The sequence below is a fragment of the Phocoena phocoena genome, chromosome 8 (genome assembly GCF_963924675.1).
Source record: "Phocoena phocoena chromosome 8, mPhoPho1.1, whole genome shotgun sequence".
NCBI classification, from domain to species: Eukaryota; Metazoa; Chordata; class Mammalia; order Artiodactyla; family Phocoenidae; genus Phocoena; species Phocoena phocoena.
This window is the reverse complement of record NC_089226.1, coordinates 66356172-66368728: the sequence shown is the minus strand read 5'-3', so window position 1 is coordinate 66368728 and position 12557 is coordinate 66356172. Positions and strand designations below refer to the sequence as shown.

The following is a 12557-nucleotide window of genomic DNA, read 5'->3' as shown; positions in this document are numbered from 1 at the left end:
TTTGAAAGATGCCCAATATAACACACTTCGGAAAAATGCTTAGGTCTCCTTCCAAAGTTCTTACTTTCTCAATTTTATTTAATTCTTTTTCAAATTTTGTTTACATGAGAGAGATTTCTGGTACTAATTAATCAGAGTACAATTGTGAACTCCTTAATGACAGAGTTTATCATTTATTTTTACATCACCCTTGCTAAGTAGGCCTGAAAGGTAGGGGACACTCAATAAGTATTGAATGAAATGGATAGTCTCCTATTGTCTCCAATAAGAAACTTCCTATTAATGAGGAAGATGTCCAAAAGGAGTAAGGGATATAAAATCAGCACAAGCAATTAAGAGCTGAAGACTAATTACTAAGCATTTTAAAACATGAATCCCCAAATTAATAGCTAATTTAGTTTCAATGTCAGACTAATCAAAATCTTCTCATGATGTCATAAAAATAAACAATGAGATTAAGGAAAGTCAGAACATATTCTGGCATTGCTTCTGTATGGATGTCCTGTGTTTAATTACTGTCTACTGTCCAGAGAGGCATTCTAATTCACAACAGACTTCTAAATGAAAAGCATCAAACAGAAGAACTTCTCCTGAGGAAAGCTTCATTAAAGAGAAGCGTTCTGAAAAAGTCCATAAACTCTGTGAGTATCCTCAGTCTGTAAAGCAGCAAGGTAAATCAGACCAGGTTTTTTCAATGAATCTCTCTCAAATTGGGAGTTACTAGATTTGACGATCACTAAAGCCACTGAACCAGACAGGAAAGGCTATTGAAATATGAATTGCAGCAAACACTAAAAGAACAGAAATAAAGCATAGACTTTACAAACTAGTCATTCCAAAAAAAATGGGGGGGTGGTGGATGGGGAGTAGGAGCAAAACCAGCAGAGTAGATAATTCTGGGGCTCTGTTCCTCTACCAGAAAACCTGGGCAAAACTGCCAAAGATTTACACCAACCAAGCAAATGCTTAACCAAACAAAAGGCCACTGAAACACAGTAGGAGATCCTAGACCCATCCCCATCCCTGTTCTAGTGGTGATTCTCAGTGTGGCAAGAGACTATATACACAAAGTGCTATGGATGCCCAGTGTAACCATGTTAACATACATACAAAGCCAACAGAAAACAGAAAAATAATTTATCATACATAAATTGCAAAACACATCTCTCCTCCTTCCTTTGGAAAACTGCTTCCCAAGTAGTAGGTGACAGTGCACAAAAATTATGACTATAGGGCTTTCTAATGAGTTTACCAGCAGTATTTGAGGTTGTTCACCATCTTTATCTGTCAAATGCAGAAAGTTCTTCTTTCCTGGCTCAAAATTAGCATCAAGAAGAGACTTGTCACTGGTATGATCCAGTGGAGCCTACAAGCATAAAATAAGATATCTCAGATTATGAGAAACATTAATTATAATAATAAAACAAGTAATATGTAAATAGACACATACCTACAATTATTGGGCTTAAACAGTATTTTTTTTAATGAAGATTCTGAGAAATTCTGTTAATCTAGGCTTGGAATTAACTCATTTATTCAGGAACTGGGATGGCTAAGCCCAGTGACAGGGCATATACTGACAAGTATCCCAGCTGTTCACATTTCCCAACATCTAAAAAACTGAAGTACTACACAAAAAAGTATTGTAAACATTTGTTTTGATGTTCTCTAAAATGTATGCAATATAGTATTCAATGGGTTTTCATGAAAATTAACTAAAGATTATTTTATATCACTAAAAACTGTAAAAACATGTTTTGATATAGGAATATAATGAGAATTCCCACATAAGGAAACACACTAAGCAACCCAACCCAAATAATTATGTAACATTGAAAAATGGGCACCTTCAGAAAGACCCTCGAAGGAAAAGCCTGTCCTAGTAAATGATACCTATTTCAAGTCCACTGTCAGGATTCAGAGGATCCCAGGGTGATAGAAGTGATCACTCCTTTGAAAACTAAACATCTAACATGTTTAGTCTTCACCTAACTCTTTTATCTGGTAGGCAATTTAAACCCTGGCTGTCATTCTGATACATTCTAGTTGGTGGATGAGAGACAGAGCTTTGCATGCTCCAAGCCATACTCACCCAACATTCCAGTCCACTGTTGAGAAAAATGAGGGATGGGATGAATGCCCTATTCTTTTGTCTTAAAACTATTTTGTTCATTAAGAAATGTTTTTAATGTTTCAAAGACATGAGGAATATCTCCTTAGAAGGACTTACTTTATGGAGATGCCTTTATTTCTTACAAAATGAATGTTATATAGAAGCATAGGTATTAAGGACAAAAAAATTAACTATAAGAGATTCTGCCACTTGCTATTTGTGTGACTCTGTGCAAGTTACTTCACTTCCCCATGACTCAGTTTTTTCACCTATGAAGCTGGGATAGCACTTACCTCAGTGTGGTTAAAAGGATTAAATGAGGTTATATTTGTATAAAGTCTAGTATCAGAACAATACTAGCTACACAGTAAGCACAAAATAAGTGTTAATAAAATAAACATATAATCTCACTTTGGATCACATCTAGAAATCCATGAGAAAAACAGGACAGAGAACCAGAAGCTAAGAGAAGCCACTTGAAAGGAAGAAAGGTATCTTTGGGTCCCTTATATTCTCTGGCAGGAACCAGATCTCTCAGCGTCTCTCAGGTATAAAAGATCAGATGATACAGCTAAAACACACAGGGGTTTTACCTCAATAAATGTGTGTCTGTGTGTATGAGATGGTGAGTAGATAAATGAATCAGGTTTTCAAAGAAGCATACATGCAGCATTGTACAGTAAGCAGGTAAGAGTATACTCATAGAAATGTACGGTAGGCATATTAAGACACAAAAATTAAGTACTTAAGAACAGTCACAGCTGAAGAAAGAAAAATAGTTAATCCTGGCATAGTACTATAGCAGATGTAAATTTAACAAACACTTTTTGAGTGCCTAGGGATAGTATCTTTGGAGGATACAAAACTAATACTATGAGGTCCTAGACATCAAAATATATTCTATCAAGGGGGAAGACACAAATGAATAACAACTATAATAAAAAGACTATAAGTGGCATAGCAGAATAAAAAGTGCAATAGGAGAACAAAGAGAAAGATTACTTTTAAAGTGTCATGAAGAAACATCAAGTAAGGCTTCTTAAAAGTAAGAGCTAAACAGGACTTGGGCCGACAGTATAGAACTAACCTTTAAATCGAAAAAGAGGCAACACTAGAAGTTATACAGTAATGTAAAAGAGAATATTCAAAGTTTCAGATTAAATATCATTTCTCTTTGTATAACTTGTTGGACTACCAATTTTACTGCCCAATTTCAGAGGGGGAAAGTTGGCTAATTTAAAACACTACGGTTTTGTTTTTTTGTAAGTACACTTTTAAAAAATTTTTTATCTTATAGTTGATTTACAATGTTGGTTAGTTTCAAGTGTACAACAAAGTGATTCGATTATACGTATGTTGTACATATAGCTATTCGTTTTCAGATTCTTTTCCCATTTAAAAACACTAGTTCTACATTTTTAAAAATCATAAATATATTACGGAATAGAAGGCAAAATATCATCAATTTTAAAGGCAAATCAAGCAACACCCAACACCTTTTATTCTTCTGCAGAGCCAATTAAAACTATGTCCTCCAAATACGATCAGGATACACATTCATTTGCCTTTAAAGGTATTTTCCTGGAAAACTTAAGAGCAGCAATGGTATAGGACAGGAAGAGGTAACATAAGCAAAAACATGGAGATAGAGAAGTATGAAATTTTGTGTTAAGAAAATAAATTAGTCCAATATCTGAGAGCTAAGATTAGATTTAAAGGACCAATTGTCTTGAATGCTAACTTAGGGAATATGACTTTTTTTTTTTTTTTTTTTGTGGTACGTGGGCCTCTCACTGTTGTGGCCTCTCCCGTTGAGCACAGGCTCCGGACGCGCAGGCTCAGCGGCCATGGCTCACGGGCCCAGCCACTCCGTAGCATGTGGGATCTTCCCGAACTGGGGCACGAACCCGTGTCCCCTGCATCGGCAGGCGGACTCTCAACCACTGTGCCACCAGGGAAGCCCGGGAATATGACTTTTAATCAGGGCAGTGAGCAGTCATTAAAGATTTCTAAACTGGAAGGTGACAGGAGTACTATGATTTAAGATGACTGAAGATAATTCTAGCAATTGTATGCAGGGTGAATTTGGACTGAGAGGAAAGAAAAAAGACTATTTAGAATACTATTCTAAAATACAGATGAGATCCAACTCAACAGTCCCCTTTGCCACTCTCCCACGCAAAATTGGTCAGTGCCTCCTCTTTGCACTTACAGCAAACTAGTAAATCATACTTAATAATACATAAAACATCTTAGTGTAATTATTTTTTGATATACCTGTCTCTAAAACTTTACTGTGAGGTCTTTGAAGCTGAAGTCATGATACCACCAACCTTCCTGTTCAGGTGTTTACCACTCTATCTGGTGCATAATCTCTGTTAATATTGGAGTGTAAGTCCTTCTATTACTTTTTTCTTTCTATATACACTTTCTCTTCTTTTCCAAAAATTAGATTATAAAATACATATGATTTTATATCCTGCTTTTTTCACTTAAATATTTAAAATGAATATCCCATTCAGTAAATGTTGGAAAATTTTCCATAGATGACACAATATTATGATAATCATCTTACATGAATAAAAAAACTAATGAAATGACATTGTGCAAACTTTAAGATAATCAAATGCTGAATCTAGAATGAAAGTAAAGTGATGAAGAGGATCCAAATATCAAGTTGCACAGACTCTATAGTCCTGCTTACAATATTAAGAAGGGTTCCAGGATTTAGTATACTATTAAAAACAACAACAATAATGACTATAATATTATTAGCAGCTTAAGAGAAGATGCTTTCAGTTTAGAGTTTTACCATATCAGCAGAATTGATTCCATTCCCCCACACCAAATCAAAGGTTCCATTTATGTAGCCTACTTTGTTGGCCACATCTTCAAAGAGCTTTCTGAGAGGTGTAGAAGCTGGCAAATTTAAAGTGATCCGTTCATTCACTGTCTTTGAATTAGTAGTATCTTGTATTATACATAAGACTCTTGGTTCTTCAGCAGCATTTTCTACCTGAAATTTAAAAAAATATACTATTTATCTTTAAATATATATATATAATTATGTTTTCTATGATTAAATGAAAAAAACCCCACAAAATACTATTTTCTCTGTGTGAATACTACTGTTTTATGGCTGAAATATATTCTAATGGATATGTCAAACATATAAAGCACCATATATGTTTGTTTTGGAAAAACTGGGGTATATTTAAGAATCAACCATTGCTCTTGTGGATATTTGCTTTCACCTTTTAAGGCTATAAATCAATGATCAACAAGCCCATGAAGACAAGTTTACTTGAGCAATTTTCAGTTGAAAATAACAAAATCTGATCCTTAAAAATGTGTCACTACTATGCTAGCACAGTCAAATCAAGCATTTCTGGGTTTCCTGATGAAACAGAAAGAGAACTGTGTAGAAATGCAATGAGGATTGTCTAAGATTGCAAAATCCATAACTAAAGGATAAAAGCAATCAGGCATCCTGACCTTTACTTTGTTGTACCCACAGACCAAAAGTCCAAAAGCCCCATTTATCAGTGTGTTAGGAGCTGACAAGCTTACCCAAATAGATCAGCCAGCAGAGTGGTAAAGGAAAGCAAGGAAAAAATACTTTTCAATTACCAATGTAGAAGGGAGTTAGGATCACAAATTTTTTCATTCTTTTTTATCTAGTACATAAATCAGAGAAAAAATTTTTAAAGGAGACTTTCTCAAAGAAGCTATGCCTTCCCTCAAGCTGTTGAAGGACACGACTCTTTTTCCTATTTTCCACAGCAGTAGTGGGCTACATCAGGCACTTTGGTGAAAGAAGTTCTTTCCCTCCTCCTGTAATGCCCAACTCAATTAATGGTACCATCATCTACCAGCTGCTGAAACCAGAGAGGAGTACCTTCCTCATTTCTTCCCTCTTCTTCAACTCACATAATCACCAAATTCTATCATTTCTATCATCTGAATATCTGTTGAACTATTCCTTTTCTCTTTAATCCTGCCTGCAGCAATAAGAATCTTATCTTAAGATCCTGGCAATAGCTTCTTCCAATCTCATCTTCCTTCAATCCAGAACAGTATATTAATATGCAAATCTGATCATGTAAATCTCTTGCTTTCCCTCAAAGTCTAGGGCAGCAGTCATTATCTGAGGGACCTCTCGCTATCCCCATAAAAGGCGTTGCACAAATATGAACTGTACAAACTGGTACTGTATACAAGAATGTATTTCTCACCTTTTTTTATAAAAAACACAATAATATTAACCTCAATCTTTTGTTACTTCTATATTATCCATTTTTAAATAAGAATAGTTATTATCATTGACTTGTATTGAAGACAGGACCACCACAAGGTATTTTTGTTTGTTTGGCAGGGTAATACAATTATAATTTGTTTCTGCCATATATAATTTTGGGTTTGTAAGAGATTACTTAAACTAAGGTTAATCCAATTAGTTTAAAACAGAAGTAAGTTGCTATAAAAGAAGTATAATGTTTAAGATTGGCTAGCACTATATTTCAGACAAGTCAAAATATTTAATTACCAATAATAACCCATTTAAAAACAAAATAAAGAAGAATACTTTTATAAAATAAACAGGATAGCAAAGAACAAAAAAGCCTTCAGCTATAAGCTTAAGGTGTTATATTAACACTTGTAATAGATGGTTTTACACATTTTAATCTCAAACTGAGAAACATAAAGTGGACCTTTTTTAACTCTGGTTCACAATAAAGGAACGAGAAACTCTAAATCAATTTCAACTACAAAAGACCCGCTTTTACATTTTCAACAGTATATTTCAGAGGCAGACTCAAGTTTTCCAGGTGAAAAGCACTACAGCTGCCAGATTTTAAAGCTTCAGATAAGCTGAAGTTGACAGTCCAAGCAAGAGAACTCTACCTAACAATTCAGAAATCAGAAGTGCTGACATTACAGTATACATAAGAATGATGATATGGTAACATATGGCCATCAGCAGTTCCTGGTTCTTTCCTTAAATAAGTGAGTGCAAGGTACAGGCACTCCAGCCTCCTCTCCTTCCACACCCAGATGTGGGTAATATTATCCCCAATGGAATCTCATCTGAAGGCTAAATGTACTACTGTAAACACAAAATTTAATCTTATGTATGCCTTTTATTCTTTTTAATGACAATAGCTTTCTTTTCTGTGCATTGCACATAAGTAATTTTGTTCCTTTTTTTGAAATAGGAAGAGTATAGGGACTTCCCTGGCGGTCCAGTGGTTAAGACTCTGCACTTCCAATGCAGGGGTGTGGGTTCAATCCCTGGTCAGGGAACTAAGATCCCACATGCCGTGCAGCGCAGCCAAAAAAAACAAAATAGGAAGAGTATAAAGGAAAAAGTGGAAATCATTTGTAATTCATAACACAGAGATAACTATTACATTTTGGTCTATATTCTTCCAAATATTTTTCCTACACAAACACAAACAGACATATACATGCACACTTTTTAAACACAAACATTCAGTTAGATATACATGCTGTTTTGAAACTTTTTTTTTTTTGCGGTACGCGGGCCTCTCACTATTGTGGTCTCTCCTGTTGTGGAGCACAGGCTCCGGAAGCACTGGCTCAGTGGCCATGGCTCACGGGCCCAGCCGCTCCACGGCATGTGGGATCCTCCCGGACCGGGGCACGAACCCACGTTCCCTGCATTGGCAGGCGGACTCTCAACCACTGCGCCACCAGGGAAGCCCTGAAACCTCTTTCTTTACTTATAAATATATCATGTAACCTTTCCTTGTCAAACTTTTTCTAACTCATCTTTTAAACAACTGAATAATATTTTATTACATGGATTAATAATAATTTGTTCCATCAATTTAATTTTAATGACTCTTGAGCTAGACTTTATTACACTTTAGAAATAATTTTGTGATGAATGCCTACATAAAACTTTGTGCACTCTTCTGTTTTTTCTTAAGATTCCTATAAGAATTTCTGGGCCAATCACATATTACTCTTGAATTCAATTCTAGGATAATTTAAACAAACGAAAAATTCTGACCTTTAAAGTTCTAAGCTAGCCACGTGTAAATCTTATTACTTTATCCTCAACCTCCTGGGCCCATTTTTCAGTCCTAATTTAATCTATTACATAGCCATCATCCATAGATTACATCTGAATTTTTGTTATCGTGATTGCCCACACTAATTACACTGAGGCAAAATCTCTTCCCTCCCCCTGCCTCCCAGTTTGGGAACTAATAAAAAAAAACTGGTTTTTTCCAATTTTAAGATTTCATCAATAAAGTTGTACCAATCTTTTTATTATAGCTTTTCAAGAGAAAAAGAAATTCTACAATATTATACTAAGCATACAGATTTCCACAATACTTAAATGTAAAAAAGTATTTCTTAGAACTGGGAAAATAGGGGTGTCCTCTTTCTTCTTAATTTCTTTGGAGTTCTACCCCTGATTGGTCCTACTTATGCCCAAAGCAAAAAAATCACCATCTTGAGGTAAATTAAAGATGGCTAAAAATTCTCTGCCACTCTTCATCTTTTTTCTCTTCCCATGAATCTGGGCTGGCCTTGTGGCCAACTAGGACCAACAGAATGTGATAGAAGTGATACTGTGTGATTTAAAGCAGGAAACTTCTGCCTTTGCACCTCTTGGAATGTTCCTCTTATATGCCAGCCAGGCAAAAGAAATCCATTTATCCTGGGACCACCATGCTGTGTTAAAACCCTAACAATCCACCCGGAGAGAAAGTGGCCACTTAGTGGAGCACTGGGGTGCCTGATAAGAAAAGCCTTCTTGGACCTTCCATCCAAAGCCAGTCACCAGCCAATGCAGCCAAGTAATGATCCGAGATGATGCCATGTGAAGCAGAAAAACTGACTAGCTAAGCCTTTGCCCAAATCCCATCCCACAGAATTGTGAGCAAATAAACTAGCTGTTTTAAGCCACTAAGTTTTGGCGTAGGCTGTTCCACAGTAATAGATAACAGAAACACACCTAAATAAATTTAAGCACATGCAAGTGCTAGTTGGGAAGAATGTGGTGGTGGTGGTATTAGTGATGGTGGTTGGTGGCGGGGGTTCCATTTAAGCACTACACCCAACATTAAGGTAAAGCATCTGAAGACACATCATAATTTAGGGAAGCGAGCACAATTTTTGAGTCAGTAAAAGTTCTATAATGAATAGGAGAAAACAGGTAAGAAAAAACAAATGCAAAGTTTTAGAAAAGCCTAAAGCATGTCCCACTTGGGAAAACATTTCATCTATATTAGGTGAGCTATTAGAAGGGCACAAAGTTCCCTACACAGAAAATCTGGCCAATTACAGAAAAGGTACAAAGTATAAAATTAAAACTACTTATTTGGTGGGCAACTCATAGCAATATTACACTTGTGAGAAAAAGGGTAAAGTCAACAGCAGTTACGTTAACATTATATGCTAAGAGAGTGTTCTGTCTTTGTGCTCTATGCAGAAACAAAGCCAGATTTCCAAGCAAAGTCTGAAAAAAGAATCCTTGAAAAAACAAAACAAACAAAAATGACAGTCTTATTTACAAAAGGTAAAACATACTGGGATAAAAACACTGAAAACATATTTCTTCCAAATGTACGGTCACTATAGGAACATCTAGAAGTGGTCAACACAGATGGTTCTGTCTAAGGAGTCTCAGGGCCTCTCAAGTCATCTTGTCTCCTATTCTTGGCATTCCAAACAGTTCTAAGTTCAAATCTGAGTTCTCTGAAGTTAACATAATTTTTGTTTCATAAAAAAATACTTCATGTTTCTTATTAAAAAAACACAAAACAAGGTGTATAATTAATGCATATATTTAGAATGGCATTAGCATGCAGAAAACAATATCAAACAATTCAAAGTTAACAAGATTAAGATTTTTCTAAGAAAAAAATTAATACGAATAATTTAAAAACATTACAAAGGGACCTCTTTACCTCTAAATTTTATAGTCAACCCATTTTCTCTCAAGACTTTCTTCCTTTCAGTGTTATTACAAATTATAATACTATGGTTGCAAACTTAAAAATGCGCACACACACACACACACACAGAGTCCATTGCTATGAGCTTATAAGCGCTAGAGCATTACCCTTCTGGGTATCCACAGTTCACGGCTAATATACTGCCACAGACTAAAAAAAAAATTGATGGTATAAATATTTTTGCTCACTGAAGTTTATTAAATTTATCAGCCTCATTCAGACTGTGCATTTTTACTTAAACAAGTAACAATTCCTGGGGTAGTGCTGGGAGTCTTAACTTACATGAGAAAAAGATTATTTTATTTTTAAGATCCTCCCTCCACTCCACTCCAACTCCCCCAGCAAACCCTAAAATGTTAGATGATATTTTTCTACGTGGCCTCTTGCCAGAGATCACTTGAAGAGGACAGAAGAGATTAAATAAAGAACCTTGAACTTAGAGCTAAAGGGACCTGAGGAAAGTGAGATATTAAGTAAAGGTTAGAATGGGATGCTACATCACAGGACTGTTTAGGTTTGTAGTGCATATAGGCTGTCAGGAAGGTAACAGTTCTATTTAATTCTTCAAATAAGATGTCTGGGTTTTGACTCTGTAAATTATTAACTTAATCCCAGCACTATTAATATTTCAGAAAATAAATACATCCGTAAAAAATAGACAACTATTATACCCAAAAGTCAAAACTAAACGTTCTATAGTTTTTATATCAGTTTTCCACCTCATTCACTTGTTAAAGACAAGGTACTATCAGACACATATTCATTTAAGGTGACTTTCTTATTATTAAAATCAGGTAAAATAAATAAATAAACAAAATGAAAAATAAATAAAATCAGGTAGAAATAAAATAGCCAAACAAGCATAAAACTTAAGACATGCCTTGTTATTAAATAAAAATACTAACATGCTGTTACTTGCTCTGCTGATTATCACACTAATGCAATTACATCAGCAGTCTACCTGTAAAAATTTCTTCTTCATTTCATCAAAGATATTTTGTCTGCATCTCCAAAACACATCCTATGGTGCGTAAGAACAAAATGAATTACAAATTATTTCTTTAAAATAAAGAGGTAAGACAGTGAAATGAGAATAATTAACCTAAAAACATTTTTGCAACAAAATATGTATGAATTAAAGTATTATTATATCATCTAAGATTTCATTCATAAATTATATTTGTAGTTTTAATCTTAGGCCTCAATTACTCTTTTTTTAAAAATAAATGTATTGGGGGCTTCCCTGGTGGCGCAGTGGTTGAGAATCCGCCTGCTGATGCAGGGGACACGGGTTCATGCCCCGGTCCGGGAAGATACCACATGCTGCGGAGCAGCTAGGCTCGTGAGCCATGGCCGCTGAGCCTGCGCGTCCAGAGCCTGTGCTCCGCAACGGGAGAGGCCACAACAGTGAGAGGCCCGCATACCGGGAAAAAAAAAAAAATTATTTATTTATTTTTGACTGCGTTGGGTCTTCGTTGCTGCACGCGGGCTTTCTCTAGTTGTGGCAAGTGGGGGCTACTCTTTGTTGTGGTGCGCGGGCTTCTCATTGAGGTGGCTTCTCTTGTTGGGGAGCACAGGCTCTAGGCACGTGGGCTTCAGTTGTTGTGGCACACGGGCTCAGTAGTTATGGCTTGCAGGCTCTAGAGCACAGGCTCAGTAGTTTTGGCGTACAGGCTTAGCTGCTCCATGGCATGTGGGATCTTCCCGGACCAGGGCTTGAACCCGTATCCCCTGCATTGGCAGGCAGATTCATTCATTCGTTCATTCATTCATTCATTCATTCATGGCTGTGTTGGGTCTTCGTTTCTGAGCGTGGGCTTTCTCTAGTTGCAGCGAGCGGGGGCCACTCTTCATTGCGGTGCGCGGGCCTCTCACTGTCATGGGCTCTCTTGTTGCAGAGCACAGGCTCCAGACACTCAGGCTCAGTAGTTGTGGCTCACAGGCCTAGTTGCTCCGCGGCATGTGGGATCTTCCCAGACCAGGGCTCGAACCCGTGTACCCTGCATTGGCAGGCAGGTTCTCAACCACTGCACCACCAGGGAAGCCCGTCAGGCAGATTCTTAACCACTGCGCCACCAGGGAAGCCCCTCAATTACTCTTGTAAGGTTACTGAAAACCTACATTATGGTGATAAAAAATAATTTTAACGAAGAGTAGCAGCTTCAGAACTGTGTATAAGTCAAATGTTCTAAGTCATATTTTCCTAGTTTTATTGAGATATAATTAACATATAACTCTGTAAGTTTTAAGGGCTACAACATAATGATTTGATATATGTATATACTGCAAAATGATTAATTACTACAATAAGTTTAGTTAACATCCATCATCTCACATAGTTATAAATTTTTTGTCCTTGTAATAATAACTTTTAAGTTCTATTCCCTTAGCAATTTTCAGATATACAATACAGTATTGTTAACTATAGTCATCACACTGTATATTACATT

At 36.2% G+C, this 12557-nt stretch overlaps 1 protein-coding gene across 3 annotated transcripts in view; it reads right to left on the bottom strand.

The window, feature by feature from the left end:
- USP47 (ubiquitin specific peptidase 47) overlaps positions 1–12557 on the bottom strand; it is a 120696-nt gene that overhangs the window by 68577 nt on the left and 39562 nt on the right. Inside the window, exons 2-4 of one of the 3 annotated variants that reach the window (XM_065882696.1) lie at positions 11069–11128; positions 4926–5129; positions 1253–1366 (exon numbers count right to left, since the gene is read on the bottom strand). In XM_065882696.1, coding sequence (XP_065738768.1) covers positions 1253–1366; positions 4926–5129; positions 11069–11128 — 378 coding nt within the window. Of the gene's footprint in view, positions 1–1252; positions 1367–4925; positions 5130–11068; positions 11129–12557 lie in introns of those variants that run through there. The other 2 variants (XM_065882698.1, XM_065882697.1) reach the window with 2 other exon arrangements.